Here is a 17,989-nt window from a genome sequence, read left to right as displayed (position 1 = left end):
GGGCATCATCCTGTAAAGTGAAAGGTCTCCAGTTCCGTTCCTGGTCAGGGCACATGCCTGGATTGCAGGGCTGGTCCCCAGTTGGGGCACATGTGAGACAACCAATTGATGTTTTTCTTCCTCCTTTCCCCTCCCTCTAAAAATAGACAAATAATATCTTCTTTGAAAAATATTGTTTCTGAATTCCCATAAGCATCACTTGGCTAAGCCCCCAAGTCCCATCTGGACTCCTGTGGCTTCCTTTGAGCCCAGTTTCCTGCCTCATCTCCGCTTCCCCTAGCTTTCCCTTTGTACTGCTTGCCAAGTGGATCTTCCTAGAACATTGCTGTTACAGACCCTCGCTGTTTCCTATCAAATCAAATCCACTGTTAATTCAATCCTGCTTAAAGAGGGCTCACCATACCATCTATTCTAATCTGCTACCACTCCAACATAAGGCTCTAGTCAAGAAGGAACCCTTAAAAGAACTCCCACATGGCTTTAGTACTTACCCAGGCTTACCTAAGGAAAGTCATGTTTCCCAACAATGGGGACTATGACTCAAGAGTACAGAAGTTAAGAACTGGGCAGCATATTTGAGGTCATCCATCAGTTTTTCTCACCTCTCTCATTCCTGTAGTGGTATCTGGGTTTTGAAGATTCCTTACTAGGCTAAGGTCGTGTTTCTCATCTTTTTTTAACCACAGCCCTTCATACCTAGAGATTCTGATCTGGATTTGGAGGATAAAACGGTTACATTCTCACTCATGCAAAATTGCTTTTGCAGCCTAACCTATTTTTACTGATGGGACACTGAGGCTCATCAGAGAGAAGTGGCTTGCTCAAGATCTTACCATTAACTTATGAAAGTGAGATCCTGTTAAAGTGGCCCACGGCCTTTTTTTTTTTTTAACTTTTTACTTTGGAACTTTTTTTACTTTTTATTTTATACTTACAGAAAAGTTGCAGAGTACAGACAGTTCCCATATAACTGTCACCCAACTTCCCTTCATGTTAACATCTTATGGTACATTTGTCAAAACTAATAAAAAAAACTATCAGTTAATTTGCCCAAACTATCTGTATTTTCATCAGTCTTTCCACTAACTTCCTTTTTCTGTTCAGGATCCAAAGCAAAATACCACATTGCACTTGGTGAACCAATTTTCCTTTTTAATTGAGATGGAGTTCACAGAACATAAAATTAACCTTTTAAAAATTAGCAATTCAGTGGCATTTAGCATAATGCAATGTGTACAACCACTTCTGTCTAGTTCCAAAACATTTTCATGACCCCAAAATCAGACTCCATACTGGTCAAGCAGTTACTCCCCATGTTTCCCACCCCCACCCCCTGGCAACCACCAATCTCCATTTCTTTTACACTCCTCACAGCATTTAGCACAATGCCATGCACCTATCTGAGAGGCACAATAGTTTAGTGGGGTTATGAGGATTTTTTTGGCGGGGGATTGGGGGGTTAGGGTTTCATTATACATGCTAAAATGTGTATATGTGTTTAGAGATTGATAAATTTTCACAAACTAAACACATCCATATAATTCACAATCAGATCAATAAACAACATGACCATCACCCTAAAAACCCCTTTGGTCTCCCAGTCATTCTCCCCAGTGGTAATCGCTCTCCTGACTTCCAACAGCACAGATTAATTTTGCCATAGTTTGTATTGCATATCAATGAAACTATACAATATGTACTCTTGTGTCTGACTACTTTTGTTCTATTTTATGCTTATTCATATTGTTGCATTCGTAATACTTTTTTATGAATCAGAGTGAAAGATTAAGGTAAAGTTAGGGGGTGTGGCTGAGAACAGGTCTTCCAGTTAAGAGTGAAACATGGGAAAAATAGATTACATCAAACAATAACATTTTAAAATTCTCCACTCTGGGCTTTTATTGGTAGATGGTCCTAATTATTTTTTAGTTGGGAAAGAGGTATTATCAAAGAAATGTTGGGTGGGAGATCTAAATTGAGGGATGCGGGGATGAATTACCCCTATGAGTTGAAGTAGCATGTTTAGCAGGCATTGCAGAGTAAACCCAATGTGAGGTGGGACAAATTGTGTAATCTCCCTGGTGATTGTTTTCCCAATCTATAAAATTAGGTAAGTGAATATAAAGTGCATGGTACTGCCCCTGACTCTTTAATGCACAAAATCATTAATTCCTGTCAGCTAGGTTCAAATGAATCAGGAGGCTTTGCTAAAATTAAAAATAGCAAAGTTTCATTCAAGTGTCCAGGTTTGAAAACTTGAAACTAAGCAATACCCAGAGTATCCTGAAGGAGAAAGAAGTTTAAGAGTTTTTATAGTAAAAAGTACATTTTTGAGAAGAGTTAGCCCTGCATTCTTAGCCTTTGCTCTGATCTGAGGTGGTAATCTTTCAGGTGTCCAGTGGTCTGGGTCATTAACTGGGTTGGACAGATGGTTATCTTTGGAGTTCATGTACATCCAGGCATGGATGCACAACTGAAAAGTTTAAATTCCCAGGCTAGTTAAAGCAAGAATAGAGTCGTTTCCTTATGCCTCAACCTACTTGATTTTAATAATTTGGCAGCTTCACCATAGTGATTCCATTTTATTTCTCCACTCTTCTCCTCATTCCTTTCTACCACCTTCCTTATCTGAATACAGATCAGAACTCTAGTAGCTGGGAATTAAGCGGTGTCGTATTTCCTTAGCATTAAGCCTCTCTACCTCTTTAACTTGGAATATAAAGAAGGTATAAAACAGGTTTGGGTTACAGATTTTGAGAAGCAAAAGCTTATAATAAGGGTAGTACAATCAACTGGCTTCCTCCACAGTTCAAAGTTAACTTTTCAATAATCCTTGATTCACCTGTATAAAAGCATTCCTTTGTCAGGGTAGTGACCCCGACCCCCACTTCACTTTCCCAATCCTACCAATTGACCCAAGCCCCAAAAGCCTCACTAGATTCCCCCTACCTCTTCTCGTACTCTGTCCCAAACTGCCCGCCCCCCCCCCAACATCTGCGGTCAGGTGTACTCACTAGACAGGTCTAATGCCTACAGTGTCCATGTCTTTCAAATCACATCTCCCAACCACGGCACAGAGTAGACCCTCAGCAATTACAATGGAATACATTTTCTCTTAAAAGTTGGAAGGCAGCCTGGTGCTGAGCTCAACAACTTCAAAATGCTCAGTCCGTAAAAATGAACTTAGCAATTGTGTTAGGCATTACAGTGTTGTTTTAATGTCCTGGCATCCTATTATTCTTTCAACAAGTAATTAACTAGCACCAAGAATGCTCTAAATCGGGGAGGGAGAGGACTGTAAAGTGACCTACGGCGCCGGAACCGAAGCAGGTTCACTCCAAGGGACCCGAGGTTCCTCTCTAGTACGCTCAGGCCTTTCCCAGCCAGTGCGCTGGCCCGGAGCCGGGAGGGGCGGGCTCTCAAGCTCTTCAGCGCACCCGATTGGCCAGGCCCTGAGCCTCCTGTGCCCTTGGGAGAGTCAGGGGCTGGAGCGGATCAGCCCACCGGCAAAGAGTTCCCCGGGGGTGTTGGGGCGGAGTGTGAGGAGGAGCGTAGCTTCCGGGAAGCAGCTCCGCCCCAGTGTGTTGGGGACTCTAGAGAGTGCGTGGTAGCTGTGTGATAGCTGTGTGATAGCCGTGGCGGTGGCAAGAGCGTAGACTCGCAGCTCTTGGGAGGTAGGTAAGGGGGGCCGGACTCTGGGAGGTGGCGTACTGGGAGGCGGGGGCTGTGGCCCCAAGAGTCCCGCGTCAAGCACTGGCAGTGCAGCCAGGGACCGTCCTGTGGGGAAGGTATTTTTGCTCTGAGAGGTAGACTGTCGTGCTGCAGCCGGGTTGGGGTCTCCGCGGAGCCGCAGCCCTGGAGGGCCGCTGTCCGGGCCCCGCATCTCCTCTCCGGGGTTTACTCCCTTGGACACCGCAGGAGCGGTGCTGCTGGAGCGGGCTCTGGTACAGAGCCCGAGGTACCATCGCTGATGAGGGAGGGAAGTGGAAGTAACAGCCGTTTTGTGCCACCTTTGTACGGTACATGCACTGGACTATTCAGCCCATTGAGGGCGGTTCAAGTCCTCGTTTACCAGATGAGGAAACTGAAGTCACACAGCTGGAAAGTGACAACTAGGATATGAATCCGTGTGTGCAGACTCCAAAATCTACACAGCCGTCATGCTGCCCGCTGCAGCCAGGTTTAGAGCCGCCAGGCTGCGCCTCTCCCCCATCGGCTTCACCCAGAGCACTGAAAACTGGGCTGCGGGAGACCTGGATTCTAGCCCTAGAACTGCCACTGACCCCCGGCGTGATCTTGGGCCTGCGTCTGTCCTTTGAGTCCAGTTTCACCATCATTTCAATGATGTAACCTGGCAAATTCTCCACATAGCTCCTCATAGCTGAGCCCAGAGGAAACCGGGCTCTTCAAAGCTCCAGGTCAAGGCCCAGGTCTCCTTCTTGTTTTTAATTCCTGTAAGTAGCCCTGGGACAGGCCCAGAGTGGATATTCAGGAAATGTGAGCTGCATAAACAAATCTGTCCCTTTTCAGAACTGCCTAACAGCTGCTGTTTTGGGCCCCTCTGGGGCTTTGGACTTTTCAGCCCTGACCACCTTCTACCTAGGCAACCCTCCTGACTGCCTCCTCCCCAGCTCGCGGAGCCTGCCAGAACAAGCCGCAGGTCCCACCCTCTGTGCCAAGACCACAGCCTCTGGAATCCTCAGCTGCGCACAACATGGGGGGTTCAGACCCTGCAGCTCTTTCTCAGCCCGTCCTAGTGGCTCCTCTGAGGGCCCGACCTAGCTTGCTCCCAGGTTGGGGAACTTGCCTTCTAAGGAAGGCGATACCTTCACAATCAGTCTGAAAAGCTGTTTATCCCTCAATGTTCCCTCTTCCATGAAGCCTTCCTTGACTCCCACAGCAACTGGGCCATCCCTCTATTGTAGCATCTGTGTGGTGATTATTTCTCCTCCCTCACAGAAGCTGCTCCAAGGCAGGGACCTCCCCCTGGCCCCCCCACCTCGGATGTCTTGGAAGACCCTGTAGCCCACACAGATTTGAGTGAAAGTTCTCCCTTCTGGGTGTGGTGCAGGAGGCAAAGGTACGAGGGCATGCCAGGAGATCTAGTTCCAGCTCAGTTCTATTTCTAATAGAAAAGTAGCTACATGTTTACTGTGTGGCTGGCACATACCTCTCCTCTATCTCTAATCTCTGCCAGTTTGATAGTTTAGCTCCCATTTCATATATTACAAAGTGAAGAATCTGAAAAGCCAGCAACCTCTCAGAGTCATGCATAGAGCACAGACCAGACCTGGGGCTCTTTGACCTTGCAATGCAGTTTTTTTCTGCGCCACCACCACCGTCTACTGCCTTCCAGCTAAGCTAACGTGTTCTAATGTGGCTGAGCATGGTGCTGGGTCCCATGGTGACTTGCTGTTGACTTCAGTGAGGTGTCACAGGATTTAAGCTGTGGCTTGCAGGCTCGCTTGATTTGGAGAAGTGCCCTCCTCCCAAGTGTATGAACATTTCCCAATCTTTTAGGGACTTTTTGCAAAGCCCAGGCACAGCTTCAGCTCTGCAAACAGAGATGTGGCTCTGTTGCCCAGAGTTGTTTTTCAACCCCAGAGATACTGATTCAGCACCAGTTGCGACAGAGCAACCATGGGTTGTGTAGGTAATGGAGCTGGACCCGAAGGCAGGAGACCCCACTGTCAAACCCAGCCTGTGCCCGACTCGCCGTGCAGTGTCAGACAAGCCCTGTTGCCTCTGTGCACCCGGTTTTCCACGGCCACATGTAAGAGTTAAACAGGATCAGTGATTGTCAACTTCACTGTTTTAGTTACTGACACCCATTTCTCACATCAAATCTCTGAACCCTAAACTTTAAAGAGAAAAAAAGAACAGCTTAAATGGAGGCTTCCCCCTCACCACTCTCACCCTCCTCCCTTGTCCCCCACCCCCAAGCTCCAGTCTCCTTGGGGTGAAATGTGGGCGGCAGAGCTCCTAGGCAGCCCTGCCCTGTTGTTTCTGATAAACAGAAGGCATTTGCTGTGTGTGCCCCCCCCGCCCCCTCCCCCACCTTCTAAAGTATAAGCAAGGTTAGGAATCCAGTGGAATGCAGCTTTGGATTCCAGAAGCTGGAGCCTGTTTACAAAGTTTGCTATCTCAGAAGCAGATCAGAGACAGGCGGAGATCCAGCTTCAGAATCTGACATTGAGCAAGTCGCTTAACCTCTCTGAACCTCCACTCCCTTATCACCAAAAGTTAGAATGATTCTCTGCAATTAAATGAGATAATGTATACTGTGTATAGAAAATACCTATACCATCACATAACATAGGCTCCGTATATCCGTCTCTTATTTCCTCCATCTGTCCAGCCACCAAAGCAAAGATAGTGAGGCAGAGAGGTGCCTCCTGAATCAAGTGTGTACCAGCCCTAGTGGATAAAACCCTGCACTCTTTGTCTAGAACAGATTCAAATTCTGGCTCACTTACTAACTGGCTGTGTACCCTTGGGCAAGTGACTTAAGCTCTCTGAGCTAGGCGAATCCATGGCAGACTTCAGAGCAAAATCTTGCACAAAAGGGGTACTCAGGACTTTGTAACTACTGAATGATTGTTCTTTTTGGGGTTGGAAAAACTTTGGGGAGGCCCGGCTTGCTCCTGTGTCAGATGATGTGACCGGCTCAAGGGTGGGGTAGCAGGGTGCGTCTGTGTGTGGCTCCTGATAACCCTGACCCTGACAGGCTGGAGGGTCAGATAAAATGGGGCCTGGGAGACTGTGGGGAGAGAAGGCATCTTCAGTGTACTAAAGGACTGCCCAGGCCCAGGGAGTGTATAACGTTGGATAAGCCCCTGCCTTGAGGTTCCGCCCACGCAAGAAGAGATGGGTGGCTCTTGGCTCTTTTTTTCTCCCCTACTTGGCTACTGAGTGTTCCCCCAGGCACCTTGTCTGAAGGCAGGATGGGGGTACATGGACCACCAATCTGTGCTGTCTAGAAGCTGGCAAGTTTACTGAATAGGATAGAATTTATTACAGAGTAATTCACTTACAGGAAGATTGGGTCATGGCAGAAGAGATGAGCCAGCAGCATGCGCAGATCAGCCTCCACTGCGAGACAGCACTGTGATAAACGTTTCGTAGTATAGCTGAGCTACTAATGGTTGACAAGGCAAAGGGACGAAGAATGCAGTGAGCCAGGAACCATAGCTCCTGGTAGTCTTGTGATGGATAATTGCTTAGAATTAATGCCAACACCTAGTTTGATATTAATTTCGGTTGCTGTGCTATTCTGGCCATTTACTCATAGGAATCTATATGGTTACACTAGGTAAGCTTACAGGACACGGCTAATCATTAACTTGGGGCTTTGGTGCTGGCTGAGACTAGATAGGTCAGAGTTCTTGGCATGGAAAAACAAAAGCAGGGATACAAAGATGGAGTCCGTTTTGTTCACATGAACATGTGTACACACCTCCAAAAGGAAGTGTCTGAAATGGAGCTCTCCACCTCCTCTCCAAGCTCTGCTCCCCACTGCCCTCCCAGTCAGACAAGCTCGGAATGTCCGCCCCAAGAGACGGCCCCTTGACTGCCTTATGATGGCCCTTCCTTCTCTGCCCCTCTGACCCATAGCCTCTGTGCTCCTCTGCTTCCAGTCCGCTGTGCTTGGCCGGTAAGAATTTTCTTCTTACCGCCAGGCTCGGACCAGGCTACTCCCTGCCCCCTGGTCAGAAACCTCCCCTGCCCTGGATCTGGCCCCCTCTCGCCCCCTCCCTTCTATACACACACGGCTCAATGGCCTCCTAGGTTCTGAGAACAGTCCATAGGCCCCCCACCCCCTCCTTCCCCACCTTTACTCCCCTCTTCCCCTCCTGAGGGAATGTTCTCCCCTTGCCCTCTGACTAGCTGAACCCACTCATCCTGCAAAACCAAGTTCAAGTCCTCATCTTTCAGCAAGCTTCTTCTGGCCTCCAAACTCACATTGAAACTCATAGTTCTTTCAAGGTGGGCTCCACCTCTCCAAGACGCACTCAGTTAGCCCGCCTCCCAGGACTGGAGTGCCAACTCAATGAGAAATCATATATGCAAGTGCCCAGCATGGCCTGGCACATAGTAGGTGCTCAAGAAAAAAATGATTATGCCTCAGGCATTAATTATTTAGTATTCTGTGTAATTAAATATTTACTATGTGGCAGAGTGAATGGAGAAGGCAAAAAATGAATTCACTGTGGACCCTGCCCTGCAAAAGCTCTGTCTGTTGGAACAAGATAAGATAGACCCACAGGGACCTGTTGTGTAAGAGAGAGTGTGATCTGGGCAGGATAAGAAACTTCAGTGGGAGAGGGAAGAAGGAGTGCCTTGCGGAGAACCCAGTAAGGTTTGGGGCTGAAGCTGTGGAGAGAGCACAAGCCTTCTAGATCAAGGGCACAGGGTGAGCAGAGCCAGAAGCTGGCCAAGTGTGGCTTGTGCGTGGGGAGCAGCCGGAGGCTCTGGGGCTGGAAGAGATGCTATCAGTGGCCACTCTATAGGGCGTGTGTGTGTGTGTGTGTGTCTGTCAGGCATGAACTATTTAATCCTCTTAATATGACCTGCCCGACCAGAAGTCCATGTACCAAGGAGTTAACTGTGCTTTTCTCTAGAGATAGAATTACAAGAGATTTTTTTTCTCTTTTGGCTTATCTAAAATTTCTGCCAAGCACATGGACATTTTTCATGGAATAAACAAAGTATAAATGTTGGCTAGATCAGTGCTTCTCATACTAGCTTCCAATTCAGCTGAGATTGATCCTTTGATAACACAAAATAAAAATGAATTACTAGAAAAAAATGTTATTTAGAAAGAAAAAGAGCGCTGGCTGTTGTGGTTCAGTGGATTGAGTGCTGTCCTGCGAACCAAAGGGTCACTGGTTCAATTCCCAGTCAGGGCACATGCCTGGGTTGTGGGCCAGGTCCCCAGTAGGGGGCACTCAAGAGGCAACCACATATTGATGTTTCTCTACCTCTCTCCCTCCCTCCCCCTCTCTAAAAATAAATAAATAAATAAAATCTTTAAAAAAGAAAAAGAGAGGCCATAAAAATAGCCCAGATTTTATAGTATCAGGTTCAGATTGCTATGGAAGTTTAAGTCCTACTTTTATTTCTTTACTTATCGTATAGACCAGCAGGGATTGGTGAACCACACTCAGAGGAACATGGGTTGGAGAGCAGGAGAGGCAGGAACCCGGGAGAGCCTGCCTGGCTCTTTCCTCCCTGGGTACAGGGGCCATACCTCATGCTCTTCCCATTCCCCTACACAGCTGAGCGTCCAGCAGATATCCCGGGAGCCCTCCCTTCCCACCAGCTGGCTGCCCTGTGCCCTCCCTGCTCACCATGCAGCCCCAGTCTGTTCTGCACAGCGGCTACTTCCACCCACTGCTTCGGACCTGGCAGACAGCCGCCGCCACCCTCGGTGCCTCCAACCTCATCTACCCCATCTTTGTCACGTGAGTCCCCAGAATGAGCCGAGTCACTGACCCGCAGGGTGTGTGCGTGAGTAGGTGGGTGTGTGTGTGAGCCGAGCAGGCATCTGTTGGGGGCGGTAAAGTGAGCTGCCAGCTTGGAGCTCACAGTACTGGAAGTCACCTGCTGGGTTAAGGACATCTGTCTCAGGAACAAGACAAACCTTGGCAAGAACCCAATCTTCCCATTTGGAAAAAAAGAATAACCCTCACCTGCCGTCCTGAGCTTTTGAATAAGACAGAAGCTGGGAAGGTAGTCTGTACACTGTAAAGTGCACATGTACATGTAACAGGTGGCAGTCAGGATTATTAAAAATAGCGACAGCTGACATTTATTGAGTACTTGCTGTGTACCAGGTACTGTAAGCATCTACATCTGTTATCTTTCATTCCTGACAGCATCTGTCTGAGGAAGGTGTGGATACTGCCCCCTAGATTATCATCTCCCTGAGGGCAGGGAATCTTGTCCGTTTTCTTCACTGTTATACTGCCAGAGCCCAGAACAGTACCTGGCATATAATAAGTGCTCAATAAGTATTTGTGGTATGAATGAATGAATGAATGAATCCACCCAGGGTATAGATGAAGGGCTGGAGGCTCAAAGGGGTGGTACAACTTGGCCAAGGTCACCCAGTCAGTAACGGACTGTGATAGCAAGCGAGGACCTTCTGACTTCAGAGCCCAAGGTCTTAACCACTTGACTGCTTCCTAGGATTACTTATCTGTTAGTATAGTTGCTCCTGTTGTCACTGTCATTCTTGTTGTTCCTATTATTATTTCAGGCCCTGGGCTTGGCCAGGCAGGGGAACCAGACTCTGGACCCTATCCCCCTCCCACCATCTACATTTCCATGTTCCTTCCCAGCTCCCCACCCATCCCCCTCAGTCACGCCCTCCCCCACTGGCCCTCCCCACAGCTCCCAGTCCATAGCCCACCCCCACTCTTGCAGGGATGTTCCTGATGATGTACAGCCTATCGCCAGCCTTCCAGGAGTGGCCAGGTAGGAGCCATGGGTGGGGAGGGCAGGGGCTGATGGAGGGAGAGATTTTACAGGTGGAGGTACCAGGAAGCAGAGGCAGACCCAGGAGGTAGAAGATCCAGAGAGTCTGACTTCAGCTCAGTAGCAAGAAGGATCTTGTCAGGGTCACAGTTGTTCCCCAACAGAAGAGGCAGCCTCGTGCAGTGATGGGCTGCCCTTCACCAGAGGCACCATAGCAGAGTCTGGAGTCTGGGAGAGGAGAGCTTAGCTTCAGATGGGAGTTCAAAGAAAGAGCCTTGGAGGGTCCTCCCACGGCTGAATGCCATAGCTCTGCCACTTGGGGCCTCGGCATTCCCATCTGCTTGGTGGGAACATTTCTGCCCCTCCCTGTACTGCGGGGCGTGAGCCCTCCTGGTACCAGGTGCACTGTGGCTCTGAACAGAGGCACAGCGTGGCAGGGTGGGGAGGACCGGTTCCCAGGACCTGCCTCACTTCAGCCCCTCCCCCACCCACACGCAGGTACGGTGTGAACCGGCTAGAAGAGATGCTGCGGCCCCTGATAGAAGAGGGCCTGCGCTGCGTCCTGGTCTTTGGCGTCCCCAGCAGAGTTCCCAAGGTGAGGAATCAGAGGAGCAGTCCGAGGGGAGGGGAAGGGGAGGCTGGGTGAGGGTGAGCCGAGCTTCCACACTGACCACCCCTGCATTCCCGCCTTGTGCCGGCCCTGGGGCCGCAGGTGCATGGACATGGCCCCCGTTATTAAGACAGCACCCATGGAGGGTCAAGAAGCTAAGCATGGCTATGACGCCCTGACTGGGCGAGTCAAGTCTCCTCTGCGAAATGGGGACAACCCTCACTGTGCCTTCTTGTCCGGGACTCTGCTAGTGGTACAAGGAGAGGGATGGAGCTGCAGTCTGTGAGGGCCATTGTGCCCTTTATTTTTTTAAGTCTATTTTATGGATTATACTGTTACAATTGTCCCAATTTTTTCCCCTGAATCTCCCCTCCACCCTGCACCCCCCAACCCTCCAACCTTCACCCCCCTTAGTCATGTCCATGGGTTGTACATATAAGTAAGTTCTTCGGCTTCTCTGTTTCCTATACTCTTCTTAACCTTTCCTTGTCTATTTCATGCCTGTCAATTATGCTTCTTATTCCCTGTACCTTCCCACTTTCATTCTTCCCCCCATCCCCGCCAAAAACCCTCCATGTGATCTCCATTTCTCTGATTCTGTTCTGTTCCGGTTGTTTGCTTAGTTTGTTTTTGTTTTGGTTTTAGGTTCAGTTGTTGATAATTGTGAGTTTGTTGTCATTTTACTGTTCATAGTTTTGATCTTCTTTTTCTTAGATAACTCCCTTGAACATTTCGTATAATAAGGGCTTGTTGATGATAAACTCCTTTAACTTGACCTTGTCTGAGAAGCACTTTATCTGCCCTTCCATTCTAAATGATAACTTTGCTGGATAGAATCATCTTGGATGTAGGTCCTTGCCTTTCATGACTTTGAATACTTCTTTCCAGCCCCTTCTTGCCTATAGAGAAATGATCTGATAGTTTTCTGGGCACTCCTTTGTAGGTAACTCTCTCCTTTCCTCTTGCTGCTTTTAAGATTCTTTCTTTATCTTTAATCTTGGGATAACTTAATGATGATGTGCCTTGGTGTGTTTCTCTTTGGGTCCAATTTCTTTCTTTTTTTTAAAGATTTTATTTATTTGTTTGTTTGTTTGTTTGTTTGATTTTTAGAGAGAGGAAGGGAGGGAGAAAGAGAGGAAGAGAAATATCAATGTGTAGTTGCCTCTCACGCACCCCCTCCTGGGGACCTGGCCTGCAACCCAGGCATGTGCCCTGACTGGGAATCGAACCGGTGACCCTTTGGTTTGCAAGCCAGCACTCAGGCCACTGAGCCATACCAGCCAGGGCCTGGGTCCAATTTCTTTGGAACTCACTGAGCTTCCTGGAGTTGCTAGAAGTCTGCTTCCTTTGCCAGATTGGGGAAGTTCTCCTTTATTATTATTTTAAATAAATTTTCAACTTCTTGCTTTTCCTCTTTTCCTTCTGGCACCCCTATGATTTGGGTATTGGAACACTTATAGTTGTCCCAGAGGTTCCTAAGCCTTTCTGCAATATTTTTCAGTTCTTGTTTCTTCATTCTGTTCCGGTTGGATGTTTATTTCTTCCTTCTGCTCCAGATTGTTGAGTTGGGTCCTGATTTCCTTCCTGTCACTGTTGGTTCCCTCAATATTTTGCTTTATTTCACTTTGGGTAGCCTTCATTTGTTCCTTCATTTTGCAACCATCTATGAGCATCCTGACTACCAGTGTTTTCAACTCTGCATCAGATAGGCTGTCTATCTCCTCATCACTTAGTTCTTCTTCTGGAGTTTTGATCTGCTCTTTCATTTAGGCCATATTACTTTGTCTCAGTGCACCTGTTATGTTGTAGGGGGTGGGGCCTTAGGTATTCTCCTCGGGGGAGGCAACCCTCTTTGCTGCGTTGTGGTGCTGTCTGTGGGGGAGCAATCAGAGAGGGAACAATGCGTCTCGTTTACTTTGCTCTAGCCCCACTTTCCAACAAACAAACTCTGTCGTGTGAGACTGGGAGTTTCTCCTGCTGTGGCAACCCCGTGGTAGTTTATAGCTAGCTTGAGTCTTTAGCTTCCCGTTCAGCCAGCTCTGCCTCGCTCACGCAGTCCGCTGCCTTGCCCACAGGGTATGCTGCCTCGCCCGCTGGGTCCTCCGCCTTGCCACGGGTCCTCTCTGCCTGCTGGCTGCCCGTCTGGGTCTCTCCTACCGATCTGGAGAATGTTTCTTTAACTCCTTGGTTGTCGGAGTTCCATGCAGTTTGATTTTCTGGCACTTCTGGTGGTTTATTGTATTTAGATTGGTTGTTATCTTCCTTTTGGTTGTTCGAGGAAGCGAAGGGTTTCTACCTACGCCTCCATCTTGGCCAGAACTCCTTGTGCCTGTTGAAGGCTTCCTGTGACAGGTGCGCTGCTCCGTCCTTCCTGCCTCTAGGACGAGCGGGGCTCTGCAGCCGACTCCGAGGACTCCCCAGCTGTGGAGGCGATCCGTCTGCTGCGCAAGACCTTCCCCGGCCTCCTGGTGGCCTGTGACATATGCCTGTGTCCCTACACCTCCCACGGTCACTGCGGTGAGTTTCCCTCTGCACCGGCTCCGCTGCCACTGCCCACTTCCCCCCACAGTGGGGTGGGCCAGGGTCTAAGATGCCCCTCAGACCCGGCTGTCTGACCCGCAGGGCTTCTGAACAAGAATGGGATTTTCCAGGCCGAGGAGAGTCGCCAGCGGCTGGCAGAGGTGGCTCTGGCCTATGCCAAGGCAGGTGAGTGAGCCACCAGCAGGGATGAGGACCTCTGGGTCAGGGAGGTGACAGAGTAGACAGGAGGGTCCCGGAGTTCTGAAGTCCACCCTCTGTCCCTCAGGATGTCATGTGGTAGCCCCGTCGGACATGATGGATGGACGCGTGGAAGCCATTAAGAAGGCTTTGCTGGCACATGGACTTGGCAACAGGGTAGGGGCAGGGAGTGTGGGAGGGGTGAGGGGAGGTGAAGCGACAGTCTGTGGCCGGACCAGCCCTGCCCCCACATCTGCCAAGAATCCTAGAACTGGAGACAGCACTGGACAAGGCCTTTGGGATCTGTCTCAACCTCTGCATCTGAGACAGGCAAGCCAAGGCCCGGAGCTCCGGCGGGACTAGAACACAGGCACTCCACTTCTTAGGCTGGGTCCCTTTCCCGCCACGTGACCCTGGAACGTCTGGAAAGGACTAACTGAGCCTCAGCCCCCGTTGTCTCCCCACAGGTGTCAGTGATGAGCTATAGTGCCAAATTTGCTTCCTGTTTCTATGGACCTTTCCGGTGAGTGGGGGCGGGCGGGGGTCTGCTGCTAAACCCTGACCCTTTAGCCCAAAGCTGGAGCCCACCCTGATGCCTCTGCTTCCCAGGGACGCGGCTCAGTCAAGCCCAGCTTTTGGAGACCGCCGCTGCTACCAGCTGCCTCCTGGAGCCCGAGGCCTGGCCCTCCGAGCAGTGGTGAGTGACCAGAGCTTAAGCCCCAGCCAACCTGTCCCCTCTTCCCTCTCCTCCGGGCACTGCCCACACCGTACCTCATCCCTCAGGACCGGGATGTGCGGGAAGGAGCTGACCTGGTCATGGTGAAGCCGGGAATGCCCTACCTGGACATCGTGCGGGAGGTGAAGGACAAGGTGAGCATCGAGCAGTGACAGGGGGCCTCAGGGAGACGAGAGAATGTGTCCGCGGGCTCTGGGACCTTCGACTGAAGGACTGCAGGATCTCAGAGTTGGAAGCAGTCTGCCCCTGCACAGGGACCCTCCCCTCGGACCCTCCCCTCTCTGCCCCTACCCAGGAAGCACCAGTGGGAGGAAGGCTTTGAACAGCTCTGCTGTAACAGTTTAAGAATGGGCCAGGCGGCCAGCGGGGCATGGGGTTCAAGATGGTCAAGAGTTGGACAGGGAACAAGGGACACTCCCAAGGGCACACCCACCATGCGCTTCTACCTACTGCTGCTTCTCTGCAGCACCCTGAGCTCCCTCTCGCCGTGTACCACGTGTCTGGAGAGTTTGCTATGCTGTGGCACGGAGCCCAGGCTGGGGCGTTTGATCTCAAGGCTGCTGTCCTGGAGGCCATGACCGCCTTCCGCAGAGCAGGTAAGCGGACAGGGTGGAGTTTTTGACTTGTACCACACGGACTGGTAGGCCCTTTGCCTAGAGAGAGAGGTGAAGTGGTATAACAGCCTGGAAATGCCAGTCGTCTAACAGACACTGGCCAAGCGGAAGAGACGTGCAACTAGAACAGAACGTGGGACAGTTATTTTTTGCTTGTGAGACCTCGGCCTAGACATTCTCTGGACCTCAGTGCCCTGTCTATAATAGAGAAAAGATCCTGGTGCATGGTTCTCACGTGGATTAAATGAGATGATATGTGTAAATGTCATATGCTTATCGCTCCATAAATGAGAGCTGGTTTTGTTGGCATGGCACAGTGTGGGAAGGGAAGTTACAGCTTATCTATTTCCTCATTGTGCATTTTTAAAAGAGTTTATTTATTTTTAGAGCAAGGGGAAGAGAGGGAGGAAGAGAGTCAAAGGAACATCAATATGTGGTTGCCTCTCACATGCCCCCCACTGGGGGACCTGGCCCATAACCCAGGCATGTGCCCTGACTGGGAATCGAACTGGCGACCCTTTGGTTCACAGGCCAGCACTCAGTCCACTGAGTTACACCAGCCAGGGCCCACTGTGTATTTTATACATTGGCAAACTGAGGCCCAGAAAGCAAAAATGACTGGTCCACAGTCACACAATGTACAGTTCTAGAATTGACCAGAACGGGACTCAGTCTCATGTTGTGTCACCCACTGACTGTGCCTCAGTCTCATGTTGTGTCACCCGCTGATAGTAGCCTTCTCCCCCCACTGGCCCTCATCTCCCAGGTGGTCAGGGTCTAAGTTGTTCCACTACAAAAGAGGCAGCTGATGCCCAGCCCCTCCCCTGCTCTCTGTTTCTCTCCCACAAAGGTGCCGACATCATCATCACCTACTACACACCTCAGCTACTGCAGTGGCTGAAGGAGTGATGGAGAGAGTGTGAGAGACCCAAGAACTAGGACTGCACAAAGGTCCCGGGGCCTTGGAGAAGTGAAAACCAAAGTAAATGCTGCTTTTAGAACTGTGCCCTGTGCCCGATTCCTGCTCACATGCTGGCAGGTGCCCAGCAGTGCCAGGTGACTTCTGCCTGCGTGCCAATCTCACCACTCAGAGCCACATCTCCCTGGGCTGTCCCAAGCTTCTCCACCCTCCTCAGGGCCAGCTCTGAAGCCACCTCTGCCGCCGTAGCTCCTTCCTCTGGAGTGGCTTTAGCTAGGAAGCTCCCAGGAGTCACGGGCACAGGTTTGCGATGCCCAGGAGAGGGGTTTGGAGCATTAGGGGAAGAGGAAGGCAGTTGGATCGTTGGTCCTCAGAAGCTCTGGAAAACCCAAGGCCTCTGGCAGCATTGCTGGGCACAGGGACTGAGGCCTAGATTGACCTGTCCGGGTTCAGAGTTGAGATTTGCTGTGATTCCACTGGAAGGCGATTCTCCCAGGCCAGGGGTTGCCAGGCTGCCTGAGATCTGCTCTACCCTGAGCCATAAACCCAGAAAAGAGTTACTCTGCTGAGCAGAAACATTGCCTGGGAATTACAATGCAGAAGCAAAGAGAGAGCTCCTGAGTGTTGGAGATGGCCACCGCTGAACAAGCTTTTTATTAAAGAGATATTTTTGAGAGCGTGCATGCGCCGTGCCCAGGCACGGTGTTCTGGGTACTGAGAATTGAGCCGGACAGACCTCAGCTTGTCTCTCTGCGTGGAAGCTATACAAGGAGAATGGGAGAGACAGACGACAACAAGAAAGCAGACAAATAAAGCAGTCACAGACTCTAATAAATGCTTTGAAGGAAATAAAGGGTCTCAGATGGAGAATGACAAATGGTGGGGGGAAGGGTCCTTACGGCACCAGAAGCCACAAGGATGACACCAAGTATGCAAAGATCCTGCAGTGAGAGGCGCTGGGCAGCACTGCTGGGAGCAGACAGCAGGGTGCGGGGTGCAGGGAGGGACGGGCAACAGCGCTGGAGGTTGGTTAGAAAGGCAGATCCCGCACCCTTTAGAAAGCTTGGGTTGTATCTTCCATCGGGTACAAAGACAACTAAAGGATCTTAACCAGTTACACAAGGTCCCGTTTCCCATGCACGCTGTGCTGCTACAGGGGAAATGGAAGGGTGTGGGAAAGCCTGGTTGGAAGGCTACTGCAGACCCCAGGGGGCAATGGTGGTGGCCTGGACCACGGTGGTGACAGTGGAGTTAGGAGGAAGCCTATGAATTCGGGAGACATTTTAGAGAAAGAATTAGCGGATATTGCTGGTGCTTTAAATCGGGAGTATGGGAGTGGTAGGGGGAGCTTGTCAAGGACGAGGCATTGGGGGGAAATAAGGATGCCTTCATGGGTTTCTGGCTGGAGCAACTGGGTGGGTGGTTTCAGTTTTCTTCTGAGTCAGGACATAAGTTTTCCCTTAGAGAAAGTCAGGGCCCAGCCAAGGAGGGACTCGTTTGCAAGTCCACCTGCCTGCCGGCAAAGTGACAGGGACCCCCAGCTCCAGGCCCGTAGTAAGCTCAATTTGGACTGTGAAGTCAAACAACCCATCTTAAAAATCTGGAATGATAGACTCTCAGCAGCTTCTGTGGTCAGACCAGTCTGACTCTTGGTAGTCTCCAGAGCTGTGGCCGACTTCATTGAAGACATGATCTTGGCCTGTGGGGAGGTGGCCAGCCAAAATCAGGGCTTGAAGAGGCACTGAGCTGGGCCTCCCAGGGGGCCTGAGCCGGATCTACCACCTAGGGGCCTGACACTGTCATCGGGTGTGATGGCTCAGTGTCTCAGGCCTCACACCAGACCGTAACCTTTGACCATCTTAAGCTTCTTGGCTTCCTGTCTCCTGGCCCCTGACCTGTGAGCTCATTTCAAG

General features: G+C 50.3%; 1 protein-coding gene across 3 annotated transcripts; it reads left to right on the top strand.

The window, feature by feature from the left end:
- The first annotated feature begins 3,517 nt into the window (after positions 1–3,517).
- ALAD (aminolevulinate dehydratase) lies at positions 3,518–16,925 on the top strand. 3 transcript variants are annotated; one of them, XM_045840320.1, is made up of 13 exons: positions 3,518–3,674; positions 4,960–5,080; positions 9,279–9,464; positions 10,429–10,479; positions 10,978–11,074; positions 13,471–13,606; positions 13,712–13,795; positions 13,896–13,984; positions 14,275–14,330; positions 14,417–14,504; positions 14,591–14,677; positions 15,010–15,139; positions 16,008–16,925. In XM_045840320.1, exons 3-13 carry the CDS (start codon positions 9,352–9,354, stop codon positions 16,064–16,066), a joined length of 990 nt encoding a protein of 329 aa, XP_045696276.1. In that variant the 5' UTR covers positions 3,518–3,674; positions 4,960–5,080; positions 9,279–9,351; the 3' UTR covers positions 16,067–16,925. The 3 variants fall into 3 exon arrangements, with proteins under 3 accessions (XP_045696276.1, XP_045696277.1, XP_045696273.1); XM_045840321.1 differs by lacking the exon at positions 4,960–5,080 and having other exon boundaries at positions 3,518–3,678; XM_045840317.1 differs by lacking the exon at positions 4,960–5,080 and having other exon boundaries at positions 3,521–3,674.
- The last annotated feature ends 1,064 nt before the right edge of the window (positions 16,926–17,989 follow it).

The sequence above is a fragment of the Phyllostomus hastatus genome, unplaced genomic scaffold (assembly GCF_019186645.2).
Source record: "Phyllostomus hastatus isolate PE091 unplaced genomic scaffold, TTU_PhHast_1.1 phas_contig_34, whole genome shotgun sequence".
In the NCBI taxonomy this organism is placed as follows: domain Eukaryota; kingdom Metazoa; phylum Chordata; class Mammalia; order Chiroptera; family Phyllostomidae; genus Phyllostomus; species Phyllostomus hastatus.
This window is presented reverse-complemented; position numbering and strand designations above follow the sequence as displayed.